Consider the following 22,542-nt stretch of genomic DNA (forward strand, 5'->3'; position numbering starts at 1 on the left):
GAACGGGTGTAGCACGAGGCCATTCCATGTGAGATTGAGTATCGAGTCCAGGTTCGATTTGCTACTGCTCGAAGCCTGAGATGTGCTGTTCTCTGTAGATCGATACGAACGCGCGACGCTCCTGAGTCGTGATTGTTATTTGGAGCAGAGGAGTGGGGAAGCCGCGGAATAGTTCGAGGGCATCGTCATGACTCTGTCGAAGCTGATGTTGACCCCGCTAGTTCGGCAGATTTCAGGGAGTGAGCATTATCCAATTTAGTAGCCGTCATCATGGCTGACGATTATAAATAACAATTTATTTTTGGGAGGGCATGCAATTGATAAACGAATGTTGAGGAATCGTGGTGGGGTTGATTTCGACAGTTTTGGGAGTGACAGGGATGGGGCCGGAAGAGGCTCAATCTCGGCTCAACCTTGTTCCATTCCGGCTGCAGATAGATCTACGCCGACACCAGGACAGCGGAGGAGGAGTGTTTCCTGGTGATGATTGGACATCTTTGACCATTACCATGAGCTTGGTTTCGGATGATCCGTATCAACCGTCAAGGTACCCTAGTTCCCTGGACTGTACTCCACGCTATGGGTCTCAGAATCAACTCTCATACTTCTCATCAAAATGTCGAAATGCGGAGAGGTCACCCAGGAATCTGTATATGCAATTGGGAAACTGCATGCAGAATAACTATATTGCAGATACTAGGTATATCACTCTTGACTGTGCATACGTACTCCGTAGGTTGGTCCTGGCTGATATTGGTGCCTTTATCTTATGTTAGTGCCTGAGGCACGTATATCCCGAAAATTACCCCTCCGGAAATGACCAAGAATCTTATCACCCCTCCGTCTGTGGGCTTGCCAGATCTATCAGGTTTGGAGTGGTATTAGGTGAGTCATACCTTCGAAACCGTTTTATATGTACAGCTTTCATATAATTTCTGCTGTTCCTGTCTCCCTCGCCCTTCTCAATGCCGATTCGTGTGACTCAGATTAGTATTGACTCACGCGCCAATCTCCCTTCCGCAGCGCATCTCAAATCAACCCCGCGAACACAATTGACAGCAACTCCTCAATTGACGTATCTGATTTACAATGGCGTCTATTTACATCGACGAAGACGTTGGCCGGGACGACTCTACCGCTACCGGTACTGAGTCAGCCCCTTACAAAACCCTTGTTTACGCCTTTGAGCAGCATGCTCCTTCTGACGGCAACCAATACTTGACTCGCAAATCCCAGACCGAGCCGACGGGCGAGGGTGCTGACCCGGCCGCGAAACTGGAATGGAAACCTGCCACCAAGTCAGCAGTCAAGAAGGCAACCAACTTGTTCGAGCAACGGAGGAAGAAGGCTGCGAAGGAACAGGAGCTGGCCATCCGCCAGAAGGAGGAGGCTGATAAGCGTCAACTTATCCTTGAGGAAGCCAAGAAGGTCGTGCTCAAGGAAAATGAGTCCCTTCCCAAACCAGTGAAGATCAGGTTAGATGAGACCGACCCCGCTGTTGTGAAGCTGGGCTTGCCTGAATCAGATACTCCAGGTACCCGAGTGCGGGTCCTGGGGCGCGTTCATCGTCTGCGTTCTCAAAAGGATATGATCTTCCTCACACTTTACGACGGTTACGGCTACCTCCAGTGTATTCTCACTGGCGATCTGGTCAAGACTTACGATGCTATGACCCTTACCCTCGAGACGTCCATGGCGCTCCACGGAGAGATGCGGGCCGTCCCTCCCAAGCAACATGCTCCCAACAACCGTGAGCTCTATGTGGACTTCTACACAATCATTGGCCACGCTGCCGGTGACAAGGAGGCTATCACCACTCGTGTGTCGCAGGACGCCGACCCTCAAACTCTCTACAACAACCGCCACCTGGTTCTCCGCGGCGAGACCGCTTCATCAGTGATGAAGGTTCGGTCTGCCACTCTGAAGGCATTCCGTCAAGCATTTGACGAGCTGCGCATGACCGAAGTGACCCCACCGGCCATGGTTCAAACACAAGTGGAGGGAGGAAGTACTCTGTTCAAATTCGACTACTACGGCGAGAACGCCTATCTAACCCAGTCTTCACAACTTTACCTCGAGACCTGTATTCCTTCCCTTGGAGATGTCTTCTGTGTCTGCCCCTCTTTCCGCGCAGAGAAGTCTCTCACTCGCCGTCATTTGTCCGAGTACACCCACATTGAGTCTGAGTTGGACTTCATCCAATTCACCGACCTCCTCGACCACCTGGAGGCCGTTATCTGCCGTGTCCTCGAAATTGTTCTTGCCGACCCTGTTGCGAAGCCCATCATCGAGCACCTCAACCCCGAATTCAAGACTCCCAGCCGCCCATTCCTTCGCATGAAGTACTCCGACGCCATTGAGTGGCTGCGCGAGCACGAAATTCCCAACGAAGAAGGCAAGCCCCACGAGTTTGGCGACGACATCGCCGAGGCCGCGGAGCGTAAGATGACCGATATCATCAACAAGCCCATCTTTCTCACCCACTTCCCGGCTGAAATCAAGGCCTTCTACATGAAGAAGGACCCTGAAGACCGCCGCGTCACAGAGAGTGTCGATGTCCTCATGCCGGGCGTTGGTGAAATCGTTGGTGGTAGTATGAGAATGGACGACTGGGACGAGCTGATGGCCGCTTACAAACACGAAGGCATGGACCCCTCGCCTTACTACTGGTACACTGACCAGCGCAAGTAAGTCCTTTCTTTACCTAATTTTTTTTTTCAACTAGTAGCATGCTAATAAATCAATCCAGGTACGGAACATCGCCTCACGGCGGTTACGGTCTTGGTCTGGAGCGATTCCTCGCTTGGCTGTGTGCCCGATACACGGTCCGCGACTGCTCTCTGTACCCACGTTTCACGGGCCGCTGCACACCTTAGATTTACTTTACCAAGTAAAGAGAGTTCACATTACCCTTCGAGATTCTGCTATAGATCTGAGATTCCTCTACCTCAATCTATATATTTTTTCCATTTCTTCTATACTTGGAGGCCCATCCGCGCAAATCCCAAGCATTTGCTTTCAAACCACTAAGTAATCGAAATTCGTAAATGAATACAGAAAATAAATCAAAAACCAACGTTGAGAACAAATCACCATGGTTATATTCCATAGCCTTTGTCTAAACATCTTGGGCAGCCACATGGCTACGTCAAATAGACCTAAACATAGGGCAACCCTCAGTACCTCTTGGCTCGCTACTGTCCATTTATCAAGATCCAAGACAGCCCAGCGCGGGACCTTCAGCAACTTGCATCTCTGCAGTTCTGCACTGATCACGGATCCACACAACGGTAGGTTCTAAATCACAATGACAGATGCGTGGATTTGAGTAACGTAACAAACTCAGCGTCATATTATTATTTATTGGGATGGACATTGGCGCGTGGATACAGTTTTTAACAGAAAAAATATAGGTTATGTACCGTGCAGATAGAACTAGGTCCTTTACTCCGAATCTGGGGTCATACAATCAACCTTCGGTGACTTGAGTCAGTGTGTTGAGACTCGAGAGAACACCGAACATCGCCGGCGGCTATCGCTGTGCGGAATTATCAAAAATTAACTAGCGTGCTACTGCATAGTTCAATGATTCGTAAATCCGGCCTGGTTGAAAATGAAGTGGGACTCGCACAAAGCAGTGTTAGGGGTCCCAGAAGGTGTCGTGGTTGTAGCCTTGAGGGAACGTTCAACGGTGCAGATAACCTACAAAGCTCGACGGACCGCTGAAAAGAAATATCGAAGAGGTTGTAGATACAGGGGCAGACTCGCCAAAGCAGAAGTCGCTCTGGGTATACTATTTTCTCTATTCCTTGTCCCGCTATATCATAAACTTTAAGTTATCTATTACCCAAGCGCACCCAGTTCCCAAGAGTGAAACATGAAGCAAACATATCATGGAACAATCACCATATCAGCATATATTTGCCGTGATTTTGCGCCCGCGACAATTGTGGCTACCAAGTAAGGCAAAGGCAGGATAATGGGCAACAATCATGACGGTCTTGTTGTGTCCTCTGACTCTGGAGGCTCGATATCCGCTCTTAGGTCTGCCAGAGCTGCGAAGATCTCGTCTTCTGAAGCGCCTGCGCGAATGATCCCTATCAACCTGCTCACGGCCTCAGGCTGCCCATGCCCGACGACGGTGAGAAACCGTGATAGAAATGTCTGATAGTACTCCGCGTTTTCGAGTTCAATGTCCGAGACTTCATGGCTGCCCGCCTGCTCGTGGTTGTGGGTGGTTCCGTTGGTTTGAGAGCTAGCAGGATAACTGGTATCAGTCAAAAACCCGAGACGCAGAAATCTGGCTTCATGAACGGGGGCGAGGGGCCACCTACCCATGGAGGGGTAGCGGATGACGAATTTGGAAATGTCAAGAGAGAACACCCACCTATGCTCTGATTTCTGGGTCTGGTTTTGGTATTGTCTGTCCATGCTCGAAGAGGAGCCCCGGAGGTTGATAATACTCGATATGTTTGAGAATAACAGAGTATATCCGATGGTACTGATGGCTGATAGATGATGATAGGGCTGTCTGCTGTTCTTTTGCTGGCAGCGGTGGGTAGTGTGAGAGGGTGTCCCTGAGTGGGATAGTAACCAAAGTACATATGCAGGATGCGATTCTGAGCCGGCACGGGCTACTCGGCGCCCCACGGGAGAACAAGACCAGTAGACTACTAGCATGCACAAAGACCCGATGATTAGATGCTTCGGGTGCTCGTCACGGACGTGTCTGAACTTGGGCTGACTGCGCCGGGGGTTTGACACGACTGGTCAGCGGCTGTCCTCCATGCTCTGAGTGGCCTGGAGAGTGCTCTTCTCCAGACTAAGCGAGGGAACTCATCCGTAAGGAGAGAAAGCCCGACTCATTTTTGGAAGGAGCAAATCAAGATCAAACGATCCTCGTCGAAGTGCGTCCTCCATAGAGAGAGAGTGCGTTAGTGCTTCCGATCAAGGTTGGCCGAAGGACGGCGTAATTATTATCCAGCCGAAGCAAACCAATCACGGGACCAGGGCGTGCACCTTCCATTGGGCAATCACCTGCTTGAGTTCCTTGGGAAGTGTTTCGGATTCTTCTCCTCTCTTTCTCCATATTCGGTTGCCATCGCCCCTATATTGCCTCTTAATCGTTGGATGTGCAAGCCGCTAGTGGCGACATAACCACCGCATCTGGAAATTTCCTCCAGCCAACCACAATCCTCGCGCGTTGCCGGTCGAAGACTTGAAGTCAACGATGAACGACGTAGGGTCAAGACGCCCCTTGACTTCTCTCTCAAAATGACCCTATGACAGCTAGGCATTATGAGGCTCCATTTGCCTGTGCTTATGGCCGAGTCCCGCCGGATTTCCAGCGCCCTGCATTGCCCTATGCCCCTTTCTCTGCCTCGTGCATTCCACAGCTGATGCCAAGGCCATGGGCTGGTAGAAAGCCTGTGGCGGCGCGGGGGGAGTGTTGTCGACGTCTTAGGCGCGGTTGTCCTTCACGAGAGACAATCCATATCATCCAGTTCACGAAGCGTCAACGCTGTTGCTCGGTATCAGGCAGCCTGATTCAACGCAACCCTCATATGTCCATCAATTAGATCCTTGTAAGCCTGTATCAAGACTTGGAGCCGAATCTGCTGACACAACGGCGCGGTATCTGCAGGTCATCTATGCCACAATCGATGCACGATCGTGACCCTCCGTTGTATTCGCACGTCGCTTTGAGTAGTCAACTGATCGAAGGAAGGTGGTGCCTTTTAGCATAATTGCGATGCCGAATTTGATGAAGTTCCGGTGCCGTATATGTCTTGAACTTGAGGTCCCATCTTCGAGTTGGTCTTCCACCATGACGAGTCTGCACATTCCTCCGCAGAACCGTGATCAAGTTGTGAAAGACTCGTGCAGCAGTCCTTGAGACGCAAGGTTGGAGAATGTCTCTGGGATGTGGGAGATGGCAGACCATATGTTGACGGCCAAACATGTTCCGGATTAAGACAAGCTTGATACGGTGACGGCAGTGCCACGGCCCAAGAGATGAATCTTTTTCTGGGGGGAGGGGGGTGGTTCGCAAATTGCAGTGTCGTTTCCTCTGCGAAACCTCGCCAACTGCATCAAGGCCCATCATATCGCTGGCCTACTACTAGTGTGATGCGGCCGAATTTCGATACCTGAAAGGTTCTGAAGGTTGGTGATGCAGATCGATAAACCAGGGAGAGCTGTAAAGATGCTGACGGAAGGCAGTACTACTTGGGCGAGGTGCTCGCAAGAAGTCCTCCATATATTCTGTCAGCCTCCACGGCTCAGAGGTTATCGTGGTTATTTGCGACGAAGGAGTTCTCTGTTGACTATAGTCTCGAAGCTATGCTTCGTGTACACCATCAGCAATCATTCAGGGCAACAGTCTCCATCATACACTCCTCTTTACTCACCTCGGTCTCCTCACTCATGATGCCCTCGGCAATCCTTATGTGCTATGATCCAGTATTTTTTCTCCTAACTGGCGTCTCTGGAGGATTGGAGACTGTTGCTACCAGGCGGTATGCGGTAACTCTGTTGGCCATTTCTTCATGGCCCTTGCTCACGGACACTCGACACCGTGTTGTTTAAAGCGGTGAGCAAGCAATTGGGTTGAAGAGTTTGCTTCAAGGTGCGGCCTCTGGCATCTGATTATGATCTGCTGATGACCCTGGCCTCTTCTCTGAGATCCAGAAGACCAGCGAGATTATGTACCTTTGAAGACCAACTCAAGCCGCACAGCGATTCATCGACAGCTGAGGTGGATCGTGACGAAGAGAACAAAGGTAGTCTGGTTCGAGGACTGATTTCTGGTAGACGGCCCGTCAATGGCTTCTGCCGCTTGCAGAGGCCCAACAACCTCGTCAATCACTTTCAGGGGAGGAAGCCCAGAGGGCGTGTAAATCTGATGTCAAAGTCTCAAGGGAGGGTGGAGACCAGGGCACGGAGAAGTTGTGGCCTTGGGGTGCCTCGCACCAATCGGAGTTTGACACTTGAGAAATAAGTTCCCAGCATCTCCATTGGACAAAGCTCACCACGATGGCCTTCCGCGGTGCAAAAGAAACCTAACCCGGGAACTTTGTTTTTCTTGCTTCCTCGACCTCATTCCTCATCAGTGGCCTCAGTTGTATCTGATCGGTGTGATTCAGGCTCGGCCGACATGCTCTCACCGAAAACCCTTCGATGACGAGCTTGGGTTAAATCTCTTCAAGCTAGAGCCCCCGACTACGGGGCTACTTTTGATACAGAATTCATTACTGCCGAGGCTCTCCTGCTCATGTAAAGATGCTTCGTTATCACTGCTGCCAGCTAAAGTCTGGGCTAGCTTATCCGGCGCAGTTGACATCGGTTTGGTTTATGTCTGTCCATCAACACACACACAGCATGGCCTGATCAGGTTGAACTTATCGATGACAGGGATTACCAGTACTAGCCAACCCTGTGCTACCGCCCGAGGCATCCAAACCCTGTTCATGGGCCCTTCTTATCAGAATACCCTCACAGTCTAATAAGAAAGCTCAAATATCCCTAAAGAGAACCCTACCGGAAGCACTAGCCGCATATAGCGTTATAAATGACATTGAGATTCTCACGACCAGACAAAACACGAAAAACCCGCCCAGCATTCCAGAGCCCGGGGCCCCCTAACATCAAAGGCACTATGTATACACGAAAGGAGCCCCCTTCGTTCTCTGGGTTTCCCCGGGCGCGTCGCCTAACCCCCTTGCTTAAAACCCCCAGTTCGCGTCCTTGTTACAAGAAGACATCACTCCCCTGCAGCACGTAGTCCTCCGGACCCTGCATCCACGACGCATTCGACAACTGACAGCAGCCGACAATCGATAACGCCAACGACATCAACATCAACATCGCCGTCATCGCCAAACCCTATCCGCTATACCCTCGACCAATATCAATATTAATCAACATAAACATGCACCTAACTTTCTCACTCACCCTCCTCACCCTCCTCTCCTCCCTCTCCGCCTCTGTCTACACGCAAGGACCAGCAGACACCTACGCCCCCAAGATCTTCGGCAGACCGCAAGGCCTCGACACGGGGAACAAAGCCTGCGCGGGCGTCTGTGTCTTGGACCCGGCGCTTTTGGCTTGTGAGCATAAAGAGGTGCGTACCTAATCCTGATCGTAATATGGTTGTTGCCTTGCGCATACACACATATTCTATATCTACTCCTTACCTACATACCCCCTTTCCAGTTCTTGTGATAGGTGCTTATATATATGGTTGAATATAGTTCCGCTCTAAGTACGGCTGCTTCATGTGCTGTATCTCGGACGACGACTTGGATCGTCTTGATGAGTCGTTTGGGCCGTTGGATGGCTCGGAGGACACTGGAGATGAGGATGACGAATGATTAAGTCCCGAGTTCCTTTGGGGCAGTCATTACTCTCGGCCTGGATGTTGTTGAACTAGGCTTGAGTGAATTGGTGAACGGTGGTGATGGCGTTTCCGGTGTTGTTGAGTTGGCGTATGCATGAACATGTAATGGGATGGGTGAACTGGCTGAAGATGTTTGAACAATGGGGATGTCGAGCAATACGAGAGTGTGGTCAACCTTAAGGCGTTGAGTACGGGAATAATCATGGGGATACTATTTCGTACTATGTATAATTGGTTGGCATGATTCTTCTTCACATCTTTTCCTTGTCGAGTTCAAATATACTCTTAAATTCACGCAAAAACTCCAGCTAAGTCCAGTTCGAAGTCAGAAATTCTCTGTGCGGTCTGCCGGAAGGGAAATAAAGCGCTCCGCCATATGGTTCCGTGACTCAAGGAGTTCAGCGGACTGCGCTCTTGAAGCGAGTAAGGTGAGGTAAAAGTGAACAATTAAATCACGTGGGCAGTATATACTCCCGTTACCCCGGACAAGTCGATAGAGAGACCGGGAATGCGTTGCCCAAATAGGTTGCCAGACTTCCGATGCCAAAGCTACGGCTCTAGGTTGTTCTTCCTGGAATGAGCATGTGTATGAAACGGTCGCGAATGGGTATTAAGGGATGTGATTGAATGGTCGCATCTAAATATCTATCGAAATATATCTGGAGTTGCCACCAGTCCCTTGCTATTAAATACCATCACAAACGCCGAATCATGTCCATCATTTTGCGCTTGATTCACGCCATGCCGTCCGTACTCCACCGTTGTGGAAAATGGGTGATGGGCTTCCACGTCCACGGCCTAGCATCCCTTTTTCCGCACTGCAGAAAGGTAATGCCTTATTTTGTGGCCTCAGAAACAGTGATAACCGGAGTAGCCTTAGCCTGAGACTTCTCATCCCAGAGCCTGCTACCAGCCGGGAAGATGGATCCGCTGTTGGGGGCGTCGACTGAAGTGTCCGGAACAACGGTGATCTGAGGGGTGATCAACTCCACGCCTTTGGAGATGCTGCTGCGGCCAGAGAAGCAGGTTCGGTGACGGGGAGGGAGAGGCCGGTGAGACCCGTACACGTGGCCCACGTAGCTTTGGGCACTACTACTCACCGAGGAGGCAGACGAGGACGAGGAGCTCGATAGAGTGCGACTCAGCGAAGGAAGAGTGGATACGCTAGTCGAGCTCTGACTGTGGGCGTGGCCCTTCATACGGCGAAGGGCGGGGACCGAATCGTCGCTGTGGAATCTGGCAAGGTATTTCCAGGCATCCGATGTCATTATACTCGGGGAGAGAGCCTCGCTAGCTTCGCTAGATATCACAGGCTTCCATTCGGTCGGATCAAGATCCGTCTTGGCCTCAACCGTGTCTGTGGGTATCCGGGAAGGTATGGTGATAGGAGCTTTTGTAGGCGTCAACGGCGCCACAATGTATGTTGGACAAGACATCGGGGAGGTTGGAGGTGTAAAGGAAGGAGGTATCGTGGTAGAAGACGGTAGAGAGGCGGAGAGAGGTTTGTGAGAGTCTTTGCGACGGCAGCTAATGTGATGTTAGACCAAGGACGAAGGAGAGAAAAGACGTGGGAAGCATCGAATTTATAGGGCTTGAGAAGAATAAAAGGGAGAGATAAGGGCTCGTACCTTTCACTGCAATAAAGCAGGCGGCTATCTGGCACGGTGATCTGCTTCTCACACATGGCACTACATTTAGAACATGGTCAGTATTAACGATCCGATAAGCGATAAGGCGGAATCTGACATGCAAGGGTGATCAGAGATAGGGCCCACCTCCCAGGGGGCCCGCCTCCAGGAATAGGAGCAGGCATGGGGCGGCGGTGTAAGATTAAGACAGCTTGGGTGTATCGATATTAGTTTTACTCACCAATAGTTGAGAAAGCTGGAAGCCATTTCGGGAAGTAGGTCGTCGTCTTCTACTGCAACTGACCGACTGTGGCCTGAGCCTAGCTTCGAGATGGAGATGTTTGCCGAGGATGTGCCTCTCCGGTGAATTGATGGTCTGGTAGACCTTGACTTGGGAGACTTTGGACCGGAAGGAGTTCGACGGTGATGGGAAGAGTGGCCGTGACTCATGGCCATGGTGGCGGTGAGGGTCTTTGTATAGTCTCAGATCCTTGGCCGGGTGGTTTATCAGGAATAGCCCAGTGATGTGCAAAGTGGAGCTCGGGTGTTTCCCCTGAGGGGCCCAAGTATGAGGGATTTCCAAGGGGTTAAAATCGGTTGCTCAGAACAAGTGCCCAGAGTATCACGAAAGGCAATTACAGGATTGTGTGCTTCGATGACAGAGAGAGATTATTGTAATGAATCAGGCGGAATGCTGAAAACGGATGCGGGAAGTTGCAGAGAGGGCCAGTGACAGGGCAAATATGTGCAGGCAAACGCCTGTTCCCAGCGATAAAGACACTGATAAGCTTTCGACTGTGGCACGTCAATGTTCAGCGGCTATCATTGGTCTTCTGGAGGAGAGATAAGGGATTAGACGGGAGACAGGAAGAGGCGGTGTCTTGACATACCAAGATGCTATTTCTGGCCTTTTTTGCCTCTCTGGCTGACTCTCTTTTCCAGCTCTTGGTTTTTTGTCTTGTGCAAAGGCTGAGGACCTGACGTCAAAAGTTCTGCGAGTCTGCAGCCGGGCCCTGATTGCTATGCGGGATTAATCGACAGCTGGTATGCCACAGGAGTCAGGACACAGCAGATGGATAAATCGCTCGGAGGATTATCGACCGATCGGTAGGGGTAAGCAACTACGATGTTGTTCGACAATCAACTTTGGAAGGCAAATGCTATGGATAAGATAATCAGTTTAATTGTTGTTGAAAGGTAATGTGCAGAGAATAAATAAGTGCAGGAGTAGTCTCAGATGAGAGTCTCAAGACAACAAAAGAGTGGAGCAGTAAAGTGTTTAAATAGAAAGCAACTGAGGGACTTGATGGACGCCGTGAGGAAGCAATTGGATGATAAGGAACGCGTATGTCGAGCGAGGTTCTAGAACACTGGAAGCGCCTGCCTGAATGGGCTATCAGTGGTTGTTGGCAGGCGGGTGACGATCCCGAGCACGTCAACTCCACGGCCTCAGGCATGAACATTGTCCTGAAGCAGTCCAGACTCGTCGCAATCTGATTGTCATCTCATCTACGATCCCGACGAGGCCTACGTCTTCAGAAAGGGCCTGCAATGCCATCCATGGCTCAATCCCTCAACTTCCAACCCGGCATTCCTGCCCTGAAGAAAGGTCTCTGACATGTCTTGCCGGTTTGCTAGCATCGGCGCACTGTTTCGGCAGCACAATGTCATCCGATCCACTCGCTGTGTGTCTAGACAATTTTCCGGCCCCGGCGTTGCAACCTGCAGACAAAGCCAACTCTAAGGCTGAAGTCTGAAGCCTGAACACCTGATGAGTGCCGACGGTCAGTGCTCTGCAGAAGCTCAGGCCCTGCTGCATCAGGAGGGGTGGCTAAGCAGAGAGAGGGTGAGGAACGTGGGAGACTAGTGACTGATCGTCATTATACTCCTGCTCGAGAGAAAGAACAACAGTCCACATGAGCGAAGTGCTTCTTTGTTCCTTGGACTTGTCGCTTTACATCACACCGCTCAAGGATGCCGCCAGAATGCGTGCACCTTGGGAGGAATGAGCAAGAGTAATGCCTTCAAGGTGCCTGACTATCTCCCGGGTCCTCAGGTATCTATCTGCCTTCAGAGTCCAGACTGTCTTGACTAATATCTCGGATCTATGTTAGGAAACGACACATAATTAAGTGCGACAAGACTGAAGACTGAGGAATGTTGGTGGGGCATGTCTATCGCCGAAACACTCGGGGTCCATCCATTCCCCAGTTCTAGCTACTCCACAAACGCTCAGGCATTCAATCATTCAATAGCATCTGCCTATCCTATTCCCGAGAGTAGGGCATTCATCACTCATCCTGTCTTGCCTTTGGTCTCGATTCTCCACTCGGACACACGTGACAATCTATTCTCAAAGATGATACGCCCGGCTCACGCTGGGTGCGAGAATAACCGCTCTGTCCTCGACCAGTGATCTTGAACTTAACAAGGCATCGCAAACAACAGCCCTGATTTGTTTCATGTCTTCCACGCTCTTATCGTGCATTATTCGCGTATGTGCTCTGTAAGGACCTGCAGCGCATTTGCATTTCCTGCCTTGAATATTCTGCAGCTGCCTCCATCTGCCATGGTTGAGCGCAATGTAACCCAGTCCATCCATGGACCCCCTCAAGCCTCCCGTTGACTTCCGTAACCCTACTTACTTAATGGATACCATAGATGTTGGAACCTGGGCTCGGACGGAGTAGGCCTAACAATAACCTTATGCGAGCCAGTAAATAGTTCCCTTACGTTACTCGGCTCTGTACCCCAGAGCTAACATCAAATTTTTCACCAATGACGCAAGCGAACACAGGATAGCATAAAGTTGAGCAGGAATGAGGCAATATCTCATTATTGGGAGTTGATGTGGTGCCATTTCTACCTCTTATTGTGCTTCGACGTTTAGACTTATTCTTATCCGTGTCTAGATTGAGTCCATTGATGCTTGTTTCGCAAATCGCACGGAGGGTTGAGAGCCGAATCTCGGATCGTTGGATCTATGCCATTGCTGGATGACTGGGCAGGGTTCACTTGGAGCCAGAGTCAAAGTCAGAGATTATAGCCGGAATATGGAGGGATAATTCCAAGCTTAGGCACTGGTAGGCTACTTCCGTACAGGGCGGGGTGGATGGCGTCGGGAGGACGACGTCGATCAGGATCTACATACTAAACTAGCTGTTTCGCTGGCTATGCGGAGTGTGCCATGTGGACTTGATTTACAAGGGGTGAGTCAACTTTGGGGAATCAGGAGCCTGGCGGGTAACGCGGTTGGTTGATCAATACTTCCTCTGTAGAGGTAACCCCTGATGGAGCTGTTTTTATTTATTTGCGATTGGTAAGATACGGAGGCAATGTATTATCCAAAACCAGAATCAATTCTATCCCAAGGGTATCATAGTGGTAATTTACATCATAGAGGAAGAGAGAGAGGCTGCCGTTTATCATTTGTCGATGTCCATCGCATCACCTGGAGCTGGAGCCCCAGCTGTAACAGGTGTCGGTGTCGGTGCCCGTGCCGGCGCGGGCGCGGCAACAGCGGCAGGAGGAGCTGTAGCCGTAGGTGCAGATGTAGATGCGGGGGTTGTCGTGGTCGGCTTACTATCGCGGGGTGGTCCCGTAGCGCTGCCCTCCTTATTTGCGGGGTTGGGCTCGTCGCCAGTGCCGCTAGCCTTCGGAGTGCTTTCTTTTGCATTCGGGTCGAGGAATCTTGCGGGCACACCGCGTGCGGCAATCCCGGATGGTCCGACATAGCAACCGAGCATAGAACTCCATGCATACTTTTGAGCGGCCGTGTGGCGGATTTCGTGATATGCGTAAGAGTTTGCGAAAGGGAGGGATGTATCTGGGTCTCGGTAACGCGAGGGAAGGGACGTGATAACGCAGAGTGAGGATGAGATTTCTGTACTTTCGTATTAGCGGCGATCAACAGGAGGTTTAGGGAGTTCCACGTACTCGTAAGCCTAGGTGGCTTCTTTGCATTGAAGTAAATACTGAAATCTCGACTCTGAGCAGTTTTATCGTCAAAGTTTTCAAGCACGGTGAGACACCGGCCAGTGTGTTCAACGACTGCGGGAAGGGGAGTAGGTAGTTCTGCTGCGAGCGCAGCATTCAACTCATCTACATGAATCTTGGGCTGTGATTCGACTTGCACTGGAGCTTGCACTTGTCCATCTGCCAAGGTAGAACCAGGAGCATTAGGATCCGGCAAAGCCGAAGTAGGATCAGATGGTGATTGTGCGGCGGGTGATGGTTCGGTGACTGATCCTTGAGCCACATCACTGGGCTTATCTTCGGCTTTTGGTAATACTTCAGCGTCGCGCATCTCGACATCCTTCGTTGCTGAGCCTTGATCAAGGTCTGGGGCCGGCTCCTTGGTCGTCACACCATCACTTGCATTTGCCAGTTGATCACCAGTAACCTGGACCTCTCCGTCCTCTTTTCGATCTGCTTTTCGTACCCTGCGAGCCGCATCTGAGTCTGATATTGTACTAGCGGCGGGAGCTGGTAATTGAGCATCCAGAGCTGTGTTTGGAGTTGACTGAGGCTCGGCCGGCGCTTTGGGAGTCTTGCTTTGAGGTCTCGGATGGTCTTGTCCTTGGGACACTAGATGGCCTTGTCCAGATGTCGTGTCGACGTTTTGACTGGCGTCAGTGGGTTGTGGTTGAAAAGGTTGAGCAGAAGATTGTTCTTGCTGAGGTTCTTGCTTAGCTCCTTGCGCAGGTTCTTGCGTAGGTTCAGTGGCAGGCACTGCAGGATTCTCGGACAGAGCGATAGGGACTGCAGCCTGCGACGTACCAGGCTCCACAGTAGCATTGCTTGTCTTCTGTTCTGCTTCGTTCTTCCCTTCTTTTTCCGCCTTCTTGCTCTTTTTTCGTGCAGCATCCTCTTTGTCCAGCTTAGGGGTGACCGTGACCTTGCCAACGCGCGTCAACCGGCCATCAGCCCAGGTAGCGACACCACTCCAGTAGGAGATAACAGGGCCTTCGAGACGGCGGTTTTGCAGTGCTTCAATCTTTGCTCGTCTTTCCTCCGCTTTTCTCTTCTCCATCTCCTCCCATCGGTTCAGACTTTTGCTGTTATGTCTCTCCACCCTCTCAGCTTCCGCGAGACGTTCTGCTTGCGTCAAAACCTTCGGCTTGTGTTTTGCTTTCCGCTTGGCCGCTTCTTCCATTGTAGCTATTAAACGGACGCGCTTTTCCTCGCTATCTTTGAGTCGGGCATGTGTGAGTTCCTTGTTATGCATAGTCTGCCGACGGGAAGAGGATCGCGTGGGACCTTCGTCGGGTGTAGGAATCCATGAAACTCGCTCTGACTTCTTTCTCGGGCGAGGAGCAGGCGCCGTTGGTGCCTTCGGGGCGACCGTTGGGTCAACCTTGACTTTCTTGCTGGTAATCCTATACCGAAGGTCTTCCCGTGCTCTCTTTTTCTTCTTCTCTTCCTTCTCCTCTTTCTCGAGTTGTCGCTCCCCTTCAAAGTCGTTCGCCTGCGCATTGGGTCCCTGGTCGTCGTCATCGTCAGAGGAAGAGTCGAGGCCCATCTCGTCCTCTTCCGCGCCTTCCTCCGCTGCATCGGCGGCAAACTCATTATCATCGTCTACCTCTTCGAATAGCAGTGCTAGCTCGTCGTCGGCTTCCGCGTCTAAGAGGGCGGACATCTGTCGTCCCGCCGTGCTCCGCTTCTCACGCCCATGGATGAGTGATTCCACTGGGGTCTCATTCTCGGACGATGACCTCTCGTCGTCTGTATGCGACATTCTGAATTTTCGTGTAAAACGATAGGGTGGAATAGAATTATGAGACCGGTCGGCGATTCGCGATTTGGATGCAAGACGCGTACAACGTTAGTGAATAGGCAGCCAGCTAACCTAAATCCATCAGAAGACTATCCAGATAAGGAGACACGATAGAATAGGTGTTGAATATTGAATTCGTAATTGGCAATAATATGTTCGGCCAAGGGAACCAGCGGTCACTCGCCGATGGCAGCTTTGAAGGCGGTAAATATAAGTCGACAGATGCTTAGTTGGCGGTGGATATGGTGGTCACGTGCTGTATCTATCTTGCCTGAGGCCGTTACTCCCCTCTGATATACCACCACACTGTGACTCTACTACTCCCTACGTACTACTACGCTATCCATTCGTATTTATTCTGTACGGTTGCAGTGGGATCATCATGATGTCCTGTAGATAATGCTTGGTGCCTCAGCTGCTTGCCGAGTCGCCAGATATTGTTAGCGTACTGGGTCAGAGTAATCAGATGCGCCAGCCAAGGGCCCAAGATTGCCCGGGTCGTCTCATCATAATGGGTTCAATGTGATCATTGATGTGACGGGCGTCCATAGCAGGGCAATTTGGCTACGGCCTCATTCCCTTGCGTTAGGCATAAACTGGTATGCCTACTCCGGGCCGGGCGTCTGAAAGAAGGGGCTCCATTTTCAAGTTTGATATGCTTACGCATCTGCGGCGATATTCTGGCCTGAAGACTGACCATTGTATATTAGGGTTAGGATGTAGTTCCTAATTGACAAGTCAATGCTGGTTAGGTCTTCAGCTGTTCGAGTTCGATTCGGCTGTTGAATAATGTACATACGTATGAGGGCCCGGGAGTGAGCGAGGGATAGGAGGCGTTGGAATGCGGGGCCGAGGATGTTTCAGAGTGTCAAGCATCCAAACGGGCCTGGTTTTTAGATCCCTCCCTGTTTCAGAATCCGTGCGGGCGGTTCATCCCATCATTGGCAGTCTGGCATTTGGAGATTCCTCAGCAGTGTCAGAAAGGGGCTGGTTCCTGGTAAGACACAGTAAGACAACTCTGTCCCGGTTCCATTTCTACTTCATGCTACAACCAGCTACATACCGTCTCGTAGGCAAGCAGGGAAATCGAGAGATCGACTACTAATTAACGGGAGGAGATAGGTCGCTCTTGGGCACGGAATCACAATCGAAACGGCATTATTCGAGACCACTTGATAAACTCCACTGACATCTCTGGATCGTCACCTGAAACATTTGGCAGCCGCACAAGATCCAGAGCTCGGACTGCCGGGAGGTGATTGACGGAAGCCATCCAGGAAATTCATAGAGGCACCAATGACGAGGAAAAGGCCAGATGAGACAGAAGCAGCAATATCAGACTGCAAATAAAAAAGCCCATTGGAACGAGGTCAAGCCCATCTTCGCGCTCCCATCGCCGTACATGCAATCGCGGATACACCCAAAAAATCAACTCCGGACGGACTGTTGTTAGTTAGGCAATGTGTCAAGAGCTTCAGAATAGACAATAAACAACGAATAAGCTTGCCCAACGAGGATGAGCCTTCATCCTAAATAAACGAAGCGACGGGCCAACCACAAGGCTGCCGGAGCTCCTCCAAAGTGCCCTGCTGGAACCGCCTTCTCGAAAGTCTCAGGTCTCTTCCTCTTCCCGGCTCCTCTGCTACCTCACCTCCCAGCATCCTTTACTCTCCTATTTCTCTCCCTCCCTCTCTGTTATCCATCCCATCGTCTTTCTTCTCTTCCCTATTAATTCTTCGATTCGTCGATACTGTATCTTTTTTAGTCACGTCATCCCCGATCCTTTCTCCATAGCCTCCAGCTGCCGTTCCACTTTTCGGCTTCTGCCCTGAGCTGCCCTGCTAATTTCCAGCCACCACCGACTCGGATCTTCGGTTCCTGCACCTTGTCGTCGCTTCTATTCTTCTCGACTTTCTCTCGAACTGTTCTCTCGACGATTAATCGCATCGCCTCGGTCGTTTCCTTTTAGCGAGTTGTTGCAGTTTTACGGACGCCTTGGCCTGGAAAGTACTTCCCTTGTGCAATTCCGGTGCGAGATCAACCAACTCTCTTACGAGCTAAGCAGCGCTCTTGTCCATCGCGATTGTTCATACCGTTTTCTACACCTAACGAACTAACGGTGGTGGATTGCCTATCCAACTCCCTCTTTCGCCTGCTCTCCAGCTTCATTCGAGCTTACGTATTCGCTGGGGCGATTTATCCGGTCAACCCCGCCGTTGCGCTCGCTGCCTGTATTCACCAACTACTTGAGCACGCCTCAACCTAATGCCATACGCAATCTGAGCCAACATTCATTGCATTAACTGTGACCCGAACCTAATACCTCCGTTTCCCGATATATCAACGTTGGACATATGGTTGTTCTGAGGTGAATCACCGATTGCACCGGATATACATAATTCGTGGCCTCCGATATCACAGCTTTCTGCAGCTTCTGCCTGGGGAGATTTTGACACTCTTCGGATATGGATAATCAGCTCAGAATGCATCCCGTGACACGAGCCGAGGGGCATATGAGCCTCAATTACATCCCTACCACTCAGCCCATGTCCGGAACATCCACTGGGCGTAGCTCTCCCAGCGATTCGTCCACGAACCTTAAACCACCGTTTGGGTCATCGACCAACCTTAATGGTGCCGCAGGCTCGATTGGGAGCGCAAGATTAGGGGCTGGATCCCCTTCTCACGATATTGGCGCCCGCTTATACTCAAAACGGTAGGTGGTTCAGATGAGATAAATACAACTTTCTCTTGACTAATGCGTATGCCCGGTTGATAGTGCACGCGAGATACAAGCGGAAGAAGGCGTCTCACCTTTCTGGGGCCCTCCGACTAGCGGCCATTCTACCCCTCTTCGTGAAAATATACCTGAGTCACCCAGCCAGGAGGGATTTCCGGACTTGGTGCCTCCAACAACCGGTTCGATGAATGGACCTGCACGGAGAACGCGAGCCGGCACAGTTCCTTCCCGGTTTTCCCCAGTCGGTGTCCTCAACGAGGCGAGCCTTCAGCAGCCTTTCATCTCGCAAAGTTCTCGGCCCACGCCATCAACAAGTCCCTTCAGACCCACTGGCATTTCTGGTATAGATATAGGCGTCAAGCCTCCTCCGACTACTTTAAGCGGTGCCGGTACTGGTAGTCTCTCGCGACTTCGGGCTGGTTCGATGCCGCAGCGGACCAATTATCTGGGAACTGCAAACCCCTTTGGCCCGTCTTTATTCTCCACAAACTGGGGTACAGGACGTGATCGGGCGACGACGCTCACTAGCCTCAGATCCTCTGAAGGGCCGGCTTCACCTAGTCAATCCTCTTTTTCGCGAGATGGACTCACTGATAGTGACGTGAAGACTTTGGACTACCTTGGACTTGCGGAAACCCCGCAGCAAGCTCGGGCCAATATTGTGCGACCTGATGTCCTCCTTCAACAGCAGCAGCAACAGCAACAAACATCCTCGCTTCCCCCGCTCCTGGCTGAGCTCGCCATGATCAAAAACAACAGTCGGATCCGTTCCTACTCGGTCAACGCAAAAGAGAAATATGCCGATGACGAGGATCTTGAGTACGAAAACCGCTACTCACAACTTCCCTCGGGAAACATTACACCATCTGCAGCTGCTACAGCCGCCCAGCTCGCCGCAACCCAGGCCCAAATCCATCAGCACAATCTCGCAGTCCAAGCGTTTGCGAGCCATGCAACAGTCAACCGACCCCGTGCGCGAACTGCAGGTATCCTTGAAGCGCCTCCTCAGCGATCATCAATCCGCAACTATCTTGCAACCCCTTCACGCCTCGAGAATAGCTTCAGTGCTGCCGATCTGAACATTGCCGAGTCTGGCGAATATGATGAATTGGCCGAGGCCGTTCAGATGATGCACCTAGGCGGAAGTGGTGGCGCCAACATTGGACTGCGCCCAACTGCTGATTTAGCTGACGAAAGTAACCAAGATGGCCCAACTCGAGCGTTGTGGATAGGCAGTATTCCAGTTTCTACCACCGTGACGTCTCTCGAAGCTATTTTTAGCGTGTACGGCAAGATTGAGTCTACCCGTGTTCTCACACACAAGAACTGTGGTTTTGTCAATTTTGAACGCATCGAAAGCGCGATTCAGTCCAAATCATTGCTCAACGGAAAGGAGATATTCCCTGGCGCCGGTCCTGTCCGAATTGGTTATGCCAAGGTGCCTGGATCATCTAACGCTGGCACACCTGGAGTCAACGGCGCCCAGTCATCCCCTACCCCAGACCCGAATTCAAAGTCAACTGTTTCTGAAGCAGAGAAGTTCAACAATGCTACGAGCGTTCCTCAACTACCCGCTCTTCCTGACCTTCAGCCCGAGATGGTACAGATCGTTAAAGAGTTCGGGGCAACGGACGATGACACAGTCAAGATTACTGCCAGTATCCAGCAAGCAATTGACTATCAGGCATTCAATGACGAGATTCCCTCCATTGCTGAGCCCAGCCAAACTAGGATGTTTGATGCTCCTCGTCTCCGTGACATTCGCAAGAGGATCGATAATGGTGCCTGTTCAGTACAGGAAATTGAGGAGACTGCGGTTGCCATGCTCCCCGAAATTGCAGAATTGGCTTCCGATTATCTAGGCAACACCGTTGTTCAGAAGCTGTTTGAGTTCTGCTCTGAGCCGACGAAGGAACAAATGCTGGTCCAGATCGCGCCTCATCTGGGTGAAATTGGTGTTCACAAGAACGGTACCTGGGCAGCACAAAAGATTATCGATGTAGCCAAGACACCTATGCAGATGCGAATGATCGTTGATGCTCTTCGGCCATACACGGTACCTCTATTCCTAGATCAGTACGGAAACTACGTCCTTCAGTGCTGTCTTCGTTTCGGCTCTCCGTACAACGACTTTGTCTTTGAGACTATGCTGAGTCGTATGTGGGAAGTTGCACAAGGTCGCTTTGGAGCTCGAGCTATGCGGGCTTGTCTCGAGAGCCACCACGCCACGAAAAATCAGCAGCGGATGCTTGCAGCAGCCATCGCTCTTCACAGTGTGCAGCTTGCCACTAACGCCAACGGCGCTCTTTTGCTCACTTGGTTCTTGGATACCTGCACCTTCCCTCGCCGTCGAACCGTGCTGGCGCCGAGACTAGTTCCTCACCTCGTTCACCTCTGTACGCACAAGGTTGCTTACCTAACGGTTCTGAAGGTCATCAACCAGCGGAACGAGCCCGAGGCGCGTGAAATTGTGTTGAAGGCTTTGTTTTTCAGTCCAGGTGACGAGGTGCTAGAAAAGATTCTGAGTGACCAGACTTCAGGCGCCACATTGATATTCAAGGTCCTGACAACGCCTTTCTTCGACGAATCCATGCGAGCAGAGGTCGTCAAGAATGTATCAAAAGTTCTTACCAAACTTAAGGCCACACCGAGCCAGGGCTACAAACGCCTGATGGATGAGGTTGGGCTTTCCTCGCGGGGTGGTTCCCGTGACAATCACCATGGCCGTGACAGCGCCGGTCACCCCGAGAAGCAGCAACACCGCGCATCCTCCCGGCCGCCGGCCTCCGGCTACCCTTCCCAGCCATCCTTGGAAAGGTCGTATAGCGGCCAGTTTACTACCATGGGCCAGAACCTCGATAGCACCCGACCTATGTCATCGGAGCAGTCTCAGAATGCAGGACCGTTCGATCCTTACTCCATCAATGGAGTAAATGGTCTTGGTTCAGCTGGTGGCATGAATGCTCTAAACGGAATGGGCGGTGTCAATGGCTCCGGCTTCGCCCAGGATCCTATGATCGCACAACAGCAGATGCAGTATCAAGCTTACCTGGCAGCGCAATCTCGAGGCGTATCACCAGGTGGTCTTTACTCGGCTTTGGGTACTGCTAACTATGGATACCCCGCCGGGGCGGACAACCTTCGGGCTATGCAAGGCCAAGCCGGTCCCCCAGGCCAAATGCCAGGCCCTATGCTCAACCAGTCACCCTACGCTCCTCAACAGTTCAGCCCTGTAATGGGCACAGCCCAGATGTATCAGTACCCCCCTCAATTCTACTCTCAAACGCCCCCTGTCCAGGGACAGCCGTCCGGGGGACGACGTGGACGTGTAAGTCACCCCTGAACCACGTATGATTATGGAGAATCAAGCTAACCAGCTGCAGCGCTGAATCTTTTCTACACTTAGTAATCCGTCTTGGCTTCTACCTCGTGTATAAAGTTCCATACTTTTTCCCCTCCTCTTCGGTGATGCTGAATATGATGGATATATGTCGGAGTACCCCCATCAAACCTAGATCGACGCTGGATCGTCTTGGGACAGGGAATGCAGAAATATGACAAGGAAAAGTGCTGTGGTTTGTTTGATTTGAGCATAGTGGTGTCATTTGTCAAAGGGTGTGAAGTCCAAGTCCGCTGGCTTTAACTGTTACCATCTTAGCCCTGTTGGATATAAAACCTATCTATTGTTTAGTATTATTACTATATTACGATCATGATTATGATGACGATTTGCTTCCTTGAACGTCTCCTTTCAGCCGTGAATCTGCTTTGTACAGACAAGACCGGGCGACAAGGGGACTCAAAACGAGAGCAGCAAGCCATTCACCTTCCGGTCGCTGCCTACTTCGTCTTCCACTATACATCAGCCTCAACAGGCGGCAGACACTCTTCCATAAAATTTAAGATATAAAATCCAAATCTTCATCCTAATCTCAACGGTCTCACTCTGCTCTGTTCATTATCCCCAATACCTCTAGTGCACCACGTGACCCGTCCGATG

At 51.2% G+C, this 22,542-nt stretch overlaps 8 protein-coding genes across 8 annotated transcripts; 5 read left to right on the forward strand and 3 right to left on the reverse strand.

Moving 5' to 3' along the window:
* Nucleotides 1-861: 861 nt before the first annotated feature.
* Nucleotides 862-3,017, forward strand: BDV17DRAFT_266817 (asparagine--tRNA ligase DED81). The gene is made up of 2 exons (XM_073758309.1): nucleotides 862-2,687; nucleotides 2,750-3,017. The coding sequence occupies exons 1-2, from the start codon at nucleotides 1,090-1,092 to the stop codon at nucleotides 2,874-2,876; spliced, it is 1,725 nt and encodes a 574-aa protein (XP_073614222.1). The 5' UTR covers nucleotides 862-1,089; the 3' UTR covers nucleotides 2,877-3,017.
* Nucleotides 3,018-3,495: 478 nt separating this feature from the next.
* Nucleotides 3,496-3,913, forward strand: BDV17DRAFT_127027 (uncharacterized protein). The gene has a single exon (XM_073754090.1). The coding sequence runs from the start codon at nucleotides 3,614-3,616 to the stop codon at nucleotides 3,833-3,835; it is 222 nt and encodes a 73-aa protein (XP_073614223.1). The 5' UTR covers nucleotides 3,496-3,613; the 3' UTR covers nucleotides 3,836-3,913.
* A 77-nt stretch (nucleotides 3,914-3,990) lies between these two features.
* Nucleotides 3,991-4,431, reverse strand: BDV17DRAFT_292610 (uncharacterized protein; the record flags this gene model as incomplete). Its single annotated transcript, XM_073762408.1, has 1 exon — nucleotides 3,991-4,431. One exon carries the CDS (start codon nucleotides 4,429-4,431, stop codon nucleotides 3,991-3,993), a length of 441 nt encoding a protein of 146 aa, XP_073614224.1.
* Nucleotides 4,432-5,186: 755 nt separating this feature from the next.
* Nucleotides 5,187-5,674, forward strand: BDV17DRAFT_127095 (uncharacterized protein). Its single transcript, XM_073754091.1, has 2 exons — nucleotides 5,187-5,585; nucleotides 5,645-5,674. Exon 1 carries the CDS (start codon nucleotides 5,283-5,285, stop codon nucleotides 5,577-5,579), a length of 297 nt encoding a protein of 98 aa, XP_073614225.1. The 5' UTR covers nucleotides 5,187-5,282; the 3' UTR covers nucleotides 5,580-5,585; nucleotides 5,645-5,674.
* Nucleotides 5,675-7,930: 2,256 nt separating this feature from the next.
* BDV17DRAFT_292611 (uncharacterized protein) lies at nucleotides 7,931-8,372 on the forward strand (the record flags this gene model as incomplete). Its single annotated transcript, XM_073762409.1, has 2 exons — nucleotides 7,931-8,122; nucleotides 8,253-8,372. 2 exons carry the CDS (start codon nucleotides 7,931-7,933, stop codon nucleotides 8,370-8,372), a joined length of 312 nt encoding a protein of 103 aa, XP_073614226.1.
* Nucleotides 8,373-8,700: 328 nt separating this feature from the next.
* BDV17DRAFT_127015 (uncharacterized protein) lies at nucleotides 8,701-10,901 on the reverse strand. Its single transcript, XM_073754089.1, has 3 exons — nucleotides 10,268-10,901; nucleotides 10,027-10,086; nucleotides 8,701-9,925 (listed from the first exon to the last, which is right to left on the reverse strand). The coding sequence occupies exons 1-3, from the start codon at nucleotides 10,480-10,482 to the stop codon at nucleotides 9,235-9,237; spliced, it is 966 nt and encodes a 321-aa protein (XP_073614227.1). The 5' UTR covers nucleotides 10,483-10,901; the 3' UTR covers nucleotides 8,701-9,234.
* Nucleotides 10,902-13,379: 2,478 nt separating this feature from the next.
* On the reverse strand, nucleotides 13,380-15,988 carry BDV17DRAFT_266848 (putative signal transducer). The gene is made up of 2 exons (XM_073758310.1): nucleotides 13,963-15,988; nucleotides 13,380-13,909 (listed from the first exon to the last, which is right to left on the reverse strand). The coding sequence occupies exons 1-2, from the start codon at nucleotides 15,761-15,763 to the stop codon at nucleotides 13,452-13,454; spliced, it is 2,259 nt and encodes a 752-aa protein (XP_073614228.1). The 5' UTR covers nucleotides 15,764-15,988; the 3' UTR covers nucleotides 13,380-13,451.
* A 2,297-nt stretch (nucleotides 15,989-18,285) lies between these two features.
* Nucleotides 18,286-21,885, forward strand: BDV17DRAFT_292614 (putative RNA binding protein Jsn1; the record flags this gene model as incomplete). The annotated part of the gene is made up of 2 exons (XM_073762410.1): nucleotides 18,286-18,518; nucleotides 18,582-21,885. The coding sequence occupies 2 exons, from the start codon at nucleotides 18,286-18,288 to the stop codon at nucleotides 21,883-21,885; spliced, it is 3,537 nt and encodes a 1,178-aa protein (XP_073614229.1).
* Between the last annotated feature and the right edge of the window lie 657 nt (nucleotides 21,886-22,542).

The sequence above is a fragment of the Aspergillus undulatus genome, assembly GCF_047715775.1.
Source record: "Aspergillus undulatus strain CBS 261.88 unplaced genomic scaffold BDV17scaffold_34, whole genome shotgun sequence".
NCBI classification, from domain to species: Eukaryota; Fungi; Ascomycota; class Eurotiomycetes; order Eurotiales; family Aspergillaceae; genus Aspergillus; species Aspergillus undulatus.

Coding starts and splice junctions, on each gene's coding strand:
- BDV17DRAFT_127027 (XM_073754090.1), top strand. CDS start 3,614: ATGAAGTGGGACTCGCACAAAGCAGTGTTAGGGGTCCCAGAAGGTGTC.
- BDV17DRAFT_127095 (XM_073754091.1), top strand. CDS start 5,283: ATGACAGCTAGGCATTATGAGGCTCCATTTGCCTGTGCTTATGGCCGA.
- BDV17DRAFT_266817 (XM_073758309.1), top strand. CDS start 1,090: ATGGCGTCTATTTACATCGACGAAGACGTTGGCCGGGACGACTCTACC. Junction 2,688..2,749: donor TGGTACACTGACCAGCGCAA/GTAAGTCCTTTC, acceptor AAATCAATCCAG/GTACGGAACATCGCCTCACG.
- BDV17DRAFT_266848 (XM_073758310.1), bottom strand. CDS start 15,763: ATGTCGCATACAGACGACGAGAGGTCATCGTCCGAGAATGAGACCCCA. Junction 13,910..13,962: donor GAAGCCACCTAGGCTTACGA/GTACGTGGAACT, acceptor ACGAAAGTACAG/AAATCTCATCCTCACTCTGC.
- BDV17DRAFT_127015 (XM_073754089.1), bottom strand. CDS start 10,482: ATGGCCATGAGTCACGGCCACTCTTCCCATCACCGTCGAACTCCTTCC. Junction 10,087..10,267: donor TCCAGCTTTCTCAACTATTG/GTGAGTAAAACT, acceptor TTCTAAATGTAG/TGCCATGTGTGAGAAGCAGA. Junction 9,926..10,026: donor CTGCTTTATTGCAGTGAAAG/GTACGAGCCCTT, acceptor ACATCACATTAG/CTGCCGTCGCAAAGACTCTC.